Raw genomic sequence first — 14,993 nt, 5'->3', positions numbered from 1 at the left:
AGGCGGTAGAGACACGATGGGTTACATTGTACTACTTCAATAAAGCCTCCATCATCTTCTTGCAAATATGCGTCACTCTATCACTAATCAAGGCCCTGGGCACACCAAATCTCACAAAAATATTATACTTTGAAAATTCGATAACCGTTTTGGCATCGTTCGATCTTGTGGCTTTGGCCTCAACCCATTTAGAAACATAATCAACCACGAGTAAGATGTAAATGTTTCCAAATGAGTCTAGAAATGGACCAATAAAATCAATCCCCCATACATCAAAAACTTCACAAACATGGATAAGATTTTGTGGCATTTGGTTCTTTTGAGAGATATTTCCCGTTCTTTGGCACCGCTCACAACTCTTACAAAACAAATAGCAATCGTGTGACATGGTTGGCTAAAATAATCCACATTCAAGAACTTTTCTCAAAGTTTGATTAGGTCCGAAGTGTCCCCCACAAGCAAATTCATGACAAAATTGCAAAATGGATTGATGCTCTTGTTGGGTTACACATCTCCTAATGATTTGATCAATACAATGTTTCCACAAATAAGGTTCATCCCACACATAGTATTTTGCATCATTTTTAATTTATCTTTTTGAGCATGTGTGAATGTGTTGGGATACCTTTTTGTGACCAAAAATTTAACGATGTCGGCATACCAATGAATAGATTGAGTAAGGGAAAAAAGATGCCCATTGGTCTTGTTATCATTTAAAAATCCTTGATATAAGCAACTCCTTGAGCTTGTCAAAAGTTTCTTTCCACGCCTCATTGAACTCGAAATCAACCTCCTTTTGAAAGAGTTTGCACATTGCTCTTGTTATTTTTGAAAAATCCTTGATGAATCTTCGGTAGAAGCCCGCATGACCTAAAAAAGAACGAACTTCCCAAACACAATTCAGGTAAGGTAAGCTATGAATAACATCGATTTTAGCTTTATTTACCTCGATTCCTTTCTTTGACACAATGTGACCCAAAATAAGACCTTTACTCACCTTAAAATGACATTTTTCAAATTTTAAAACCAAAATTGTTTCAATGCATCTTTTCAAAATCTTGGTGAGATTGCTCAAACATTCTTGATAGAGTTTCCATATACCGTAAAATGATCCATAGAAACTTCAATTATGTTTTCAACATATTCCAAGAAAATACTTATCATAAAACGTTGGAAAGTGGCCGCGGCATTACATAATCCAAATGGCATTCTCGGGTATGCAAAAGTGCCAAATGGACATGTAAATGTTTTCTTTTCTTGGTCTTCCGGTGCCACCGGGATTTGGTGAAAACCAGAATACCCGTTTAGACAACAATAATGAGACTTCCCGGCCAACCTTTCTAACATTTGGTCAATGAAAGGCAATGGAAAATGGTATTTTCTTGTGCTTGCATTGAGTTTGTGGTAGTCAATACATTCTCTCCACCCGTTTTGCACATGGGTAGGGACCATCATACCTTTGTTGTTCTCGACCATCGTGATTCCTATGTTCTTCAGTACTACTTGTACCGGGCTCAACCACTTGCTATCCGATATTGGATAGATCATCCCCGTATCAAGGATCTTCAATATTTCTTTCTTCACAACTTCCACCATAGGCGGATTCAACCTTCTTTATGCATCCCGACTCTGCTTGTATTCATCCTCCATCGAAATCTTGTGCATACAAGTGGAGGGGTTCAATCCTTTAATATCCACAGTCTTCCAACCCATGGCTTCTTTATGTTCCTTCAACACCTTGATGAGTTGCTCTTCTTTAAATTCGGTTAAGTGAGTGGAAATGACTAGAAGAATCTCATTATTTCCCAAGTATGCATACTTCAAATGTTGAGGGAGGACCTTCAATTCCAATTCCAATGGTTGAACAAGGGAAGGGGCAACTTTGTATAAGTTGGCAGCAATGTAATTTGCTTGACAGCAAATCTTGTAGAGTTCTGTACTTCAAAATTATTGACCAACTTCTCAACTTATGGATCTAAAGAATAAAGCTTCAATTTCTCGGCTAGCTTCCCACAATCAAACCCTTTGCTTAAAATCATCTCCAACATATCACCATTAGACAACTCAAACAATTCTTGGGTTAGTGGTTCAACAACATCAACAAAATATGAAGATGAAACAACACTAGGATAACTCATAGCATCATAAATATTAAAGCTTATTGTTTCACCATCAAATTCCATTGTTAAACTACCCGCATACACATCAATCTTTGTTCTAGCCGTTTTCAAAAATGGTATTCCAAGAAAGATTAAAGCTAATTTGGAGGAAACTTGTTCCCCTAAATCAATTACATAGAAATCCGTCGGGAAGACTAATTGATTTATCAACAAGTGAAATTATGACGCCGGTTTCATTTCATGGGCCAAAATTTAACGATTTATATATCGAATAGGGCATGACATTAATAGAAGCACCAAGATCAAGCATGACACTACTAATAGTGACATCCCCTATCTTGCAAGGAATTATAAACATTCCCAGATCTTTGCATTTAGGTGGAAGTTTTATTTGCAAAACCGCGGATGCATTTTCATTCATCGAAATCTTTTCATTCCATTTCAATTTTATTTTATTGGTGCAAAGTTCTTTAAAAAAATGAATATGTAGGGATTTGTTTGATTGCATCAAGTAATGGAATGTTTACCTCCACGTTTCGAAAGGTTTCCAAGATCTCCTTCTCCTTCGTATTCTTCTTTAAGGTTGCAAGTCGGGAGGGAAATGGTGGTTTAGTGGTTATTGCTGTCACTAGAGGGGTAACTTTCTTTGGAACTCCGGCTTGTGCATCATTCTTGACAATTAGATCCTCAATGAGAGTGATCTTTATTTCTTCATCGTCTTCCTTTGACTTCTTCTTTGATACCGGTTGGAGTTTGTGTAACATCAGTTTCCATCATTTTTCTTAAGGTTCTTTCGGGTGCTCCTTCTCCGTCCGCCATTGTTTGGTTTATGATGGGTGGATTTTGTTGTAGGGGAGGTGTTTGGGGAATTTCTTGGCGAGGGTCGGGGCTAGAATCAGGTTCGGTGTCGCTAGAGGAAGTGGTTTCAACCTCCAGATCCCCGTTAGGGTTTAAATTTTGACCATATTATATTCTCTTTTCCTTCGCAAAATACATTGATTCTTTTTCAATTTCCGGATTATAAATCGAAGCACCTGTACGTTGAGATATGAGCATAGAGAAACAAATTGATTAAAAATAAACCAATTCCCGACAACGGCGCCAAAATTTGGTGGTTGTCGAAGCCAACAAAATTAATAACCCTATATCTTTTACACTAAAATAGTGTATACTGGTAAAGGGGTCGAATCCACGAAGATTGGTTCAATTTTATAACTCTATGAAAATCTCTTTGTAAAAATACTTGTAAATTAACAATAAAAGTAAAAAAATGGAGGTTTTGGTTTTTGAAATACTTGAAATAAACTAGAACTAAACTAAGATTTAAATACGCAGTTTCAATAAAAACAAGGGTTTGATGTAAAATCAATAAGAAAAAACGGTTGACTTAAGGTTTCCTCATTTGAACATTTGGTGAAAATATAATTAGAATCCAATAGTTCAATACTTTTTTTTTAAATCTTTAATTTGGCTATAGTAATCCAAGAAGCTTGAGATTACCTAGACTTTTCTTAGTTTTTAAAATTGTTAGAAAAGCTCATAACAATTTCCTTAGTCAAAGTCATAGTTTCCATTAAGCATGTAATTAGTGAAAGTCAACTAGCATTAAGAACCAAAAACTCACCAAATCTAAGAAGAGTCAAATGCTTTCACTTCCATGTTTGAGAAAATGTTTTTATGATTGTGTGAAGTAAAACCAACACAAAAGTCATTTATTGCTTGCTAATTTGAGGATCCTTTACTTAATTAATAAATTAGCCAACTAATCACCACAAGCACATTTAAACTCACGAATAAAAACATACAAGTAGAAATAAGATGATAAAACACAAAACATTCTTATAAAGACTCAAGAACAAGTTCATGTAGTCTTTAACATTCAACAAACATTCAAAGGATTTCACCAAAGTCAACCAAGATTAGTTTAGCCTAGCATAGCTAAACTCAAGAAACTAAAACTAAGGTAAAATGTACCAAACATGTAGCAAGATTTAGAGATGAAAAGATGATGTTCTTCAAGTGTTATTGGCCTTCAAAATCTTCAAAATCTCCAGATAAAGTGCTCCAAATTTGATGTAAAGAAATGTGGAAAAATGGCACACCAACCTTCCCCATATATCTCAAAACAAGAATTCCCATAAATGCTTATGCGGGGCCTTGCACGACCTGCATGCTGTTGTGTGGATAGCCTATGTGCTGAATTGGGTTCTTTTGTGATTTGGGCTTTCAGTGACTTAGCCAACTAGCCCAGAATGAATCCACTAAGCTTGTAGCCCAATATTCTTCATGTTTTCTTCAAATTAAGCCTAATTTGGCTTCCCCAAATCATCCACAACTCACATACTCGCCCGATCAATAATTTCCGCATGCTAAAAAATTCACTATTTTCTTCTAAATTCAGTGTCCATCTTCCTCAAGCTCCATAGCCACTAGCTTACTCCATGAATCAACTCCACTAGTCATCAGTCCATAATCCATGTTATCCTCCAAATCTAATTGCTTTCCATATGTACCGAACATTCCCGCTCCACTACTCTCCTTGAAATCTATAATAAAGCTCACGAAACTAGAAAGTACCCGAAATAGTCATAAAATAACAAAAAGGAAAATATGCATGAAGATTAGCTAAGTTATGAATGAAATACACTAAAATAAACTATAAAAAGAAGTAAATAAAATGAAACTATCATTAGGCTATTTTACCTAAATCCCAACTCAACATCATCAATCAGACATGTACCCTCCATCTAGGGTTTCATCAAAACTACACAAGAAATCTTTGTTCAAAATGGAAATCAAAATGTGTTAAAATAAGTAATTATTACTTTAATTCACAAATTGGTTACTCAAACCAAGTAATCTCCTCAAGAACCAACTCCCAAGGCCTAACTGGGGGTTTTTTGCACCTTAAGTGTGTGTTTTTAGGTTTGGTATCTGAATGCCCTATTTAAAACATGATTTTTTATGGTTTGCTTATGCTCTCGCCGTGCGCATCAGGCTCACGTCGTCAGTTTCCTTTTTCCTGACACTTTTGTTTTATGACAAAACAAGATATGTCGTGAATAAGATCAGGCATTGAACTTTGCTCACGTTGTGAGCACCTCTTTCTCACGTTGTGAGACATCAAAGTAGGTTACTACTAATGTTCACTTACGTAACTTGATCAAAATAACAATTTTCAGCTAACCACATGAACCATTTTTGCAGTTTGGTCTTAATCAAATTAAAAAGTTCAAAGAAAAAACTACACAAATGGTCCTTATGGTAAGTTCCAACTTGCCACTTTGGTCCAAAAAGGTTTGGACTAGCACCACAGGTCCAAACTTTTCATTTTGTTGCGAATTTGGTCCGTTTTAAAATTGAAAGAGGTTTAAATAACTTTTTTCCCTTGTTGTTTGTTTTTTATTTTCTCTTTATTTCGTCTATTACTTTTTAATTAAAAAAGAAATATAATTAAGTCTCTCGCTCTCTCTCTCTCTCTCTCTCGCCCTTTTCTCTTTCTTTTTCAAATCTGCTAACCATTATCTCCCTCTCTCTCAAATCTGCAAACCCTATAAACCCACCTTTGTGTGCTTTGTAGATCCACAAAACCACCTCTAGGAGGCGATGATAAGGGAAGTGGTGGAGACAGGAACGTGAGAAGCACCTTAGACATATAGAAAGTCATTGAGGCCGGTGATGACACCAGTGATGGCCGCTGCAAAGAACAATCTTGGAAAATATGATGCCACCCTTCGTCTTCATACGACCAAGCATCAACAGACTGAACAAGAGAAAAACATCTCCGATGGTTGTTCATATCTGAAACCGCCCTCCCCAACGATCACCACTTTTTTGACTTCGTCTTTCCAGAACTAATATGTAGCGTCATCGTCACCGTCGTTGCTGGAGATCTCACCAACGATAGTGATGTTCTAGATCTGCGACCAAGGGCGGCGGCTACGAAAGATAGGTTTAGGGTTTCCAGATCTGCAAATGATTGTTGAAGGCTTGACGGTAAGTGGTGTTCGAAAACGTATGTGCGTTTTCAATGGGGGTAATAATGAGATGAAGGTGACACTATAAGAATAAAGGAGGAGGTTACAAGTAGTGTTTGGCGGAGGTTACAGGTGGCGTTTGGAGGTGGTTACAGGTGGTGTTTGGTGGAGGTGCTGCTTCGAGGGTGTTTACAGATCTTTCACCGGCGACTGCTTCGGTAGTGGTAGGGCAGTCAAGAACAAAGGGTTTTGATTTTGTGTTTATTGATGTTCCAGAGAGAGAGAGAGAGAGAGAGGTATTTTTCTTTTAATCTTAAAAATATTTAAATAAATAAATAAACTGAAAAAGAAAAAAAAAACAAGGGTAAAATCGTCATTACAAAAAATATATATATTAAATTGGACCAAACTCGGAAAAAAAATGAAAAGTTTGGATCTCTGGTGCTAGTCTAAACTTTTTTGGAACAAAGTGACAATTTTGAGGTAACCACTTGGACCATTTGTGCAGTTTAGTCAAGTTCAAAACATATCATGATCATTTCTTCTACGTACATATACACAACACATACCCATACACATCTTCACACATAAATACATACATTTTATTTTTACATCTTTAAGTTTGCTTTGAACTCCTAAGTGAACGACCATAGAGGTTGTCCCTAACTCTCGTGTTTAAGAGTCCTCTTTAGTTATTCGAGTATTCACTCCACACCTCTTACTTCTGAATATAACCAAATGAAACTTACTCCATCTTGAATAAAATAATGACTACAATAAATATATTGATGACATTAAAATCACTAACAACTCAATGTAATATGTTTATTAGTTGTCTTTATCAATACAATTTTGTATTTTCGTTTTGTTAAAATTATCTTTTTTATATATTATATGAAAATTCAAGAAAAAATATCTAGGTTTGAACATGCAAAATTTTAATAAATGAATTTTTTAATTAGATAGAATAATTTTATCATTTTTATTAAAAATTATATAAGTTACAAACACTCAATAAAATATATTTTAGTTATATTATATAAATTTTGCTTTACCTTTTTTTTTTTTTTTTTACAGATTTACAAACCAAACATAAAATATATTTTATTTCAATAATATATTTTTTCTTTTTAAACCTTTTCCAATAATTTTGCTTTTTATATTTTTGTCGTAATAATTCATATGCTGGTAGGTTTAAATTTTAATTAATGTGTTGAAATCATTTATAATTAAATAATGGTTTTCAAGATAATTTGGATTTAAAATCATATAAAACTGTTTGTTATTAGTTTATTAAATAATAAAAATTTATCGGATCATGATACAACAAATTGTCGACACTCGACACAAACATATTTAAATATTATATTCTTAAACATGTTTTATTATTTGATTATAATAATTTACTGTCACTTGCTTTCAAAATAAATCTCACGCCGTAGTAATAACTGGTTGATTCTAAAGGTCACACTTTTTACCCATTACTCATAAATAAGGTAATGTGACTATGGTGGTTATGTTTTACATTTGATAAAACCAAACAAGCAAACAAATTAATTAATAGCATAGAATGAAAATCACTAAAAAGATTTCTTAACTTATTATATTACCATTGTAGTCGTATAAGTTTTAATCACATTTGAGATATCAAATATTTGTATTTTAGACTATGCGAATTTATTTTGATTTTTATTTATAAATCAATATAGAATGTTGTTGTCTAAATGAAATCTCCACCTCTACTTTATTTTGTTGCTATATTTAAATTTAAAATGTAAATTATATAATCTTCTTACACTCTATTTCTACATTCTATTTTTAAAGTGTATAATAAACTTAAAGCGAAGTTGGAGGCACTTTAAACTCTATTTTACATTTTAAAAAAATAAAATGTATTTGTAGATACTCTAAACAATATATTCAAATATTTATTTTATTAACATAATCATATAATACTTATAAAAAATGACAAAAATATTTGTATATAAATTCAATTTTATTCTACTATACTAAAAAAATGATAAATTAAATTGATTCTTACTTTTTATGGCCACAAATGTTCCTACCCAATAAATTTATAACAAGTGACATCATTCCATATTTTCTTAACTAACTCATTAAGACTATATTATGAATATATCAAATAAAATAAAATTGAATATTGATTTGTCATAATTTTAATGGGTATGAATAATTGTAGGCATAAAAGGTAGAAGGTAATTTAATTTCTCCTAAAAAAAATACATGATTAGAAATGCTCTAAATGATATATTTGAATAGTTATTTTATTAGTGTAATAATACAATACTATCAAATACTAATAAAAAGTGATATGAATATTTGTATATCAATTCAATCTTATTCTACTGTATTAATAAAATAAAATACATAATAAAATAAAATACATGGTACCCAACCTCTCTCAATATTTATATTGATATTTTACTAATTTGGTTAGACATGGAATCAAATGATTAAATTAATAAAATATTGTGAAAAAAGAAAAAAAATGATTTTAATTCAAAAGAACACTCCCTCGTTGAAAAAGCACGGGAAACAACAACCAACAAGAGAGAGCTCTCTCCGTCGAAATTCCACCAGACTCCTCCATACATCGTCCCCTTCTTTCAAACCCTTTTCAAATCCCTCTTTCGCATTTTCAAGCTCTCTGCAAACCCTAGCCATGCCGCTCACTATCCTCTCTGTTTGAATTACAACAACCGAGAGGTCCGTCGTTTCATTCACCGGCGACCGCTGGGCTTTAGATGGCTGAAACGCCGTCGTTTCACGTGGCATCGGCTAGGGTTTTCAATTTTTTGCTCCTTCAATCTCAGATCTCCTGGGGACCCACTTGAATCACCGATCGTCGAAATTCGAAAAAGTAAGGATTGAAAATTGTTACCGGTATGGCTGCCGGAAAGGGAGGGTTGTTTTTTGAGAAAATATGGAGATTTGTACGGACGATATATTTTATGGTGGTTATGATGTCGTCGTTATTGGTGTTATCGCTTCCTATTCTGGTAGCAATCGGTGATATTTTGGTTCCTTGTGTTCTGATTTCGAACTTTACCTGCGTTAGATGCTACAGCTTCAAAGAGCATCTGAATAGATACTCTTTTAGAAGTTCGTTGACCGATATTCCCGTGGTTTCAGTCGTCAGATCTCTCATAATCACCTGTATGTATGCAAGTTTATTTCCTTGTGCACATTTACGATTCTTATCAATCTTATTTTTTTTTTCTGTATGGCTGCCTGGTTTTCTATGGGCATTTCGGTTCATATGCACATGCTTTGATTACTGGTCGAACTCGCAACCATCAACATCACAATTCAAATAATTTTCCTATTTGTTTTGTATTATTTTCTGTTTTTTCTATCTGCTATGAACTTCAAGCTACTGTGATGTGCATTTTAGTTTCTCAGAACTGCTTGAAGACGCAAGAACAGAGTCTCCGCTCTTGTTTGAATTCGATTTAGCAGTTTTTATTGTTTTAATCTTTGATTTCTCTCGCATAATTGCCATTTCTTTAATTAACTTTGTACCTATAAATTAAGGTTCATAGCAGTCTGAAAAGTAAAAAAGTACTGTTACACGTCTCGATGACAATGATGTTACAGTGTACACACTTGATGGCACATGGGTCTCTTAAAATCATCAAATTACCTAACCCTTTTTAGAAACCTCTGATAATTGTGTCTAAATGGTGTGGTTAGTGGATTTGCTCTCAGCGTCTTTCTTTGACCTTTTCCTTTAAAATTTCATTTATTGCTATCTATTCTAATCAAATGAAATAATCACCGAAAAGAAAACGGATTAAAAGCCCCTTATCTTTGCTTACACCTTACCATATTCTTTGTTATTTCAGGTGTTTATATGATCTGTGATAGCCCTGTACTCTCACACGGACAGTATCTTGGAACAGTGACATTATGCTCTGCCTTTTCAGTTCTCCTTTTATCCATTAAAGTCTGCATTTTCACTGTTAATTCACAACTTGAGGCCGAAGCTTCATCATCTCCTTCAAGACAAAGACTCCATTTAAAGAAATCATGGGGGATGCCTGTACTCTTTCTGTCTTCTGTCGTTTTTGCCCTTGGACATACAGTCATCGCTTATCGAGCAAGTTGCAGAGCAAGAAGAAAGCTCATGCTTCACCGAATTGACCCTGAATCAGTAACTAATACTCACTTACATTCAAAGCTTATGCCTTTTGTTATTTCTTCATCTAAGTTCTGAATATAATTTCTAATATCTAGGTTCTTTCAAGCAAACTTTTGTTTACATCTGGGTATGCTAAAGTCCCAAGATCACCAACACCTAGTGCTGGTAGAACACCAAAAAGCGACAGCGAAATCAGAAGAAAACCATTCGGAGGGCAAAATCGGAATGATGGTGAACTTCCAGTTAGATTCCTATCAGACGTTGATAGTCTATTCATGGGTTGCCATGGTGTCACTCTTCACTACAAACTCACAATGCCTACTCCACCTTCACGTACTCTATCCTCCACTTTACTCGAAAGACCTTCCATTAACGTTATCCCAAAAACACAATATCATCTTCGAAGGAGTTACAGCAATCAACTCCACACATCTCCCCTTTATGCCCCTCTATTAGATGGCACCACTTCCCCTCTAGAAGAAATTCCCATTTTTAGCCTTGATGAGGGTACTAATGAGAATGTGATCATTAAAACTAAAAAACATGTTTCTCATTCACTTGAACAAGTTCCTGAAATCAATGGGCAATTTGGGATTGTGTTAGTGCATGGATTTGGAGGAGGGATTTTCTCATGGAGACATGTTATGGGTGTTTTATCTCGTCATGTTAATTGTATTGTTGCTGCGTTTGACCGACCTGGATGGGGGTTGACTTCTAGGCCAAAACGACAGGAATGGGAAGCTAATAATTTACCTAACCCCTACATGCTTGATACACAGGTGATGTATTTTAAATTATAAAATCCCATTTTATTCTTTATTGAATATTGATCATTTTAATATTATTTCAGGTTGATATGCTTCTAACATTTTGTAAAGAAATGGGGCTTTCTTCTGTTGTTCTTGTTGGCCATGATGATGGAGGTCTTCTTGCTTTAAAGGCTGCACAAAGAGTGAAAGCATCCGGGAGTCTTATTGATGTAAGTAATAAGTTAAGTATTTATTTTTTTAATTTCTCAACTAATATTTTATTTAATTTCAGGTGGAGATAAAGGGTGTCGTGTTACTAACAACAAGCCTATCAAGAGAAGTTGTTCCAGGGTTTGCTAGAATTTTGATGCGTACATCTTTAGGGAAAAAACATTTGGTTCGGTCTTTACTTAGAACAGAAATTTGTCAAGTTGTTAACAGAAGAGCATGGTATGATGCTACAAAGCTAACAACAGATGTTTTAAGTCTCTACAAGGTATTAAATTCTTAGATATATATTTTTTTTAAATTAAAAAAAGTATATTGAGTTTATTGTTTTTTCATGGATGATGAAAATAGGCACCACTATGTGTAGAGGGTTGGGATGAAGCATTACATGAGATCGGAAGATTGTCATCTGAAACAATTCTTTCACAACAAAATGAATCATTGTTGGTGAAAGCAGTGGAGGAGTTGCCACTTTTGGTTGTTGCAGGAGCTGAAGATGCACTTGTTCCTTTAAAATCCATTCAACTTATGGCATCCAAGTTTGTAAATTCTGTAAGTTTTTTATTTTTTTAAATCTAAATCTGTAGCATTTTATTTGAAATATATTATTTATGTGAGTGGAAAATATGATACTTGCAGAGACTAGTTGCAATATCTGGATGTGGGCATCTGCCACATGAGGAGTGTCCAAAGGCGTTGCTTGCAGCTGTATTACCATTTATTACCAAACTGTTAAGCCAATAGGGAGGGTGGGGGATTTGTAATAGGAGGAGGGAGAGGGTATTTAAGTAATTTGTTTGATTTTTTTTTTTGGAGGGGTTTGGTTTTTTTCACCTCAAGAGGTAGAGTCCGAAGTGGTCTTTCCTTTTGTGTAATTTTGGTAATGTAGTTTCAACTCACGTACATGTAATTTGTTTACTCCTTTGTGATTCAAATTGTTTATAACAGCTGCTGTTGAATCCAATTGTTTGTTATACAAAAACAAGAATATATGCCAAGTCGAATTTCTCTACTTACATGTCAATGTCATTAATTAAATCTAGACTAATCATACCTATTATGAACAGGCTAATGTCTTACCTCGTATATGCCAACTATGAAAAATAAATCAGTTTTATTATCTTCAAATAGAGAATTCTTCGATAAAGTCCTAATATTTAGTCTCAAATTAAATTTTGTCTACAAAAAATGACATAATACCGGCTAAAACCTCGGAATAACCCTTTATGGCCGGTTTCGCAGTTGCCCACTCCCCCCCCCCCCCCCCCCAAATAAAAAAAGAAAAAAAGAAAAATACCTCCATAGTTATACATTTACAATTTTACGTTCTTTTCTTTTTATATTGTTAATTATTTTTTTTATTGAATTGTCAAATACACATACACAAACATCCTACTCTAATTTTTTTATAACAACGAAACATAATAATCTACTCCTAAATTACCCATTAATTACACTCACGTTTTGGATGTGACTAACTCTTGATCTCATTAAGAGAGACATCTCACATAACCACAAAACTAAAGGCCTGTTATCATACTTTAAATCTAATTACACATTTTGTCTCAAGGACTAAGATCTCAACCTATCGTTGATCATACATTTCCACCAACACAACATACCGTTAGACTATTAGTCATTCAGTAGTAGTTTTAATGAAACAGTTAACACGCGGTTAATGAAATAAACGAACAAAATAAAAAATAATTTAAAGCGAATAGTTTTAATGAAACAGTGAGCACGTAGTTAATGAAATAAACAAAAAAAAAAACCGAATAATTGTTTCAAAAATGAAAACAACCATAACTAAGAAGCACCGAAGCATGTAACCAAAGAACGGAATCGGAGAACGGAAAATAAAACATAATAAAAAAACCAAATTATTTAAAAACACGGAAAAAATACGACTAAAAAATTTTCATGTTTTAAACATTCGAGAAAATACCAAAACTAGCAAAAATACAACTAATAGATAAATATCATAATACCACTTTTCAAGTTTTTTGAAAATATATTTAAAACTTAATAGTTTTATTGAAGTTGATTTCGGACATCAACAATATAACTCCAATTTGTGAAAATTCTTCCAAAGGTATGTATGCTTAGTTGATGTGTACATGGATCACAGAAAGGATAAATTCAACACCAACTTTGCTTTCGTTTATCGGAGTAAATGATGAAAGCAACATGGAAGCGAAAGCTAAACAAACTCAAAATTAAGGAAAACCCTGTAAGACTAAAATAAAAAGAATTAACAAAAGAAGATTAGGGTTGGACCGATACAAAATGCTACTCCTCATTAAATAAGGTGTATAACAAGTTTTGTAGATCATGAAAGTATCGTTCTTTTGATGATGCATTACTAGGGAATAGTGGAGGCGGGTTGTAGGCGATTAAACTATGAAGAGAAGATGGCAATAGATATCACTATTCCAATAATAAACATGAGATTTAATAGGGAAGTCAAATACATTGAAATGCCATCTTCCTTTTCTCCAATCCTTTAGAGTACTGCACGTTTGAGTGTACGGTGAGATACATGGGATGTTACCTGGGCGGGCGCAGTAATGCATACTAGTTGTTGCTGATGTTGAAATAAGTGTTGTCGGTGCAAGAAAAATAGGTAAAAAAATCGAAATTTTTTCCACTGCGTACAGGAAAAGTAGGTGTTGTCGGTGTCACACTGGGACACCAAACAAAATCGCCACTGGGTGGTTATAATATGTTAATTAAACATAAACTGTAAGCACAAGGCTTAGTGAGTTCCTTAAAGTACCATATGCCAAACACACATCTGGCCCAGCCATGGGCGTATATAAGCCCAAAAACACAAATATGGGCCCAGTCCTGGGCCCAACCCTATGTTTTATTTTAACCCGATCAAACAATAATGGGCCCATACCCGAGGTTTATTTCAATTCGATTATACAATAATGGGCCCAACCTTTGGAGTTATTTCAACCTGATCATACAATAATGGGCCTAACCATGGGGTTTATTTCAACCTGATCAAACAATAATGGGCCTAACCATGGGGTTTATTTCAACCCGATCAAACAATAATGGGCCTAAGCCTAGGGTTTATTTCAACCCGATCACACAAACATAAAAGAGTCACATAACAACTAGCATTCTACATAACAACATAATGGGCCGACAATGGTGCCTTCGACCTATAGGTACAGTGAGAAGACTCACTTCTGATATAAGATAACTATATCGCATATGCGAGTTGCTTCTGACACAACTCCTCACACTAATCATAACCCATTAATAACCCTAATTAATAATCAGGATTTAACCCACAAATAATGGCCAAAACATAATTTATCCTACTAAGGGCAAAAGACCATTTTGCCCCTTCACACATGGCCCAACCAACCAAATCCCAAAACTTCCTAGTGATCCAAAGCCCAAATGGCCCAAAAGGCTTCATGAGTGTATGCCATGCATACGCCTTGTTACGCCCAACGTACAACTCGACCTCAAAAGACTTACGAGATCGCAACCTGGTACACCCAACGTACCATGGGTTACACCCCGCGTACTCAATAGGCTTCAAAAACTCTATTAAGGTCTTAATACCTTAAGAATCTACGTCCAAACTTTAGATTCAAAACTAATGAACATTTGGAATAATAAAGTTGCAAACTTATGCCTTTGCATGGCTATAAGGAGTCCAAAGTCCAACTCTAAGTCTTATTCATCACCAAAAGGTTTAATAGATCCATCAAGCATGATTGGAAAGGACCAAGAT

At 34.4% G+C, this 14,993-nt stretch overlaps 1 protein-coding gene across 1 annotated transcript; it reads left to right on the top strand.

Annotated features, from left to right (window-relative positions):
- The first annotated feature begins 8,624 nt into the window (after nucleotides 1–8,624).
- LOC111910229 (uncharacterized) lies at nucleotides 8,625–12,252 on the top strand. The gene is made up of 7 exons (XM_023906018.3): nucleotides 8,625–9,274; nucleotides 9,964–10,271; nucleotides 10,355–11,038; nucleotides 11,110–11,238; nucleotides 11,301–11,504; nucleotides 11,588–11,788; nucleotides 11,876–12,252. The coding sequence occupies exons 1-7, from the start codon at nucleotides 9,004–9,006 to the stop codon at nucleotides 11,978–11,980; spliced, it is 1,902 nt and encodes a 633-aa protein (XP_023761786.1). The 5' UTR covers nucleotides 8,625–9,003; the 3' UTR covers nucleotides 11,981–12,252.
- The last annotated feature ends 2,741 nt before the right edge of the window (nucleotides 12,253–14,993 follow it).

The sequence above is a fragment of the Lactuca sativa genome, chromosome 5 (assembly GCF_002870075.4).
Source record: "Lactuca sativa cultivar Salinas chromosome 5, Lsat_Salinas_v11, whole genome shotgun sequence".
Classification (NCBI taxonomy): domain Eukaryota; kingdom Viridiplantae; phylum Streptophyta; class Magnoliopsida; order Asterales; family Asteraceae; genus Lactuca; species Lactuca sativa.
Note: the sequence above shows the minus strand (reverse complement) of the source record. Positions and strands in the feature narration are given on the sequence as shown.

Bases quoted from the DNA above. Each gene is read 5' to 3' on its own strand.
- LOC111910229 (XM_023906018.3), top strand. From the start codon at position 9,004: ATGGCTGCCGGAAAGGGAGGGTTGTTTTTTGAGAAAATATGGAGATTT. The intron at 9,275-9,963 runs GTATGTATGCAA...TTGTTATTTCAG, and splicing joins CAGATCTCTCATAATCACCT to GTGTTTATATGATCTGTGAT. The intron at 10,272-10,354 runs GTAACTAATACT...TCTAATATCTAG, and splicing joins ACCGAATTGACCCTGAATCA to GTTCTTTCAAGCAAACTTTT.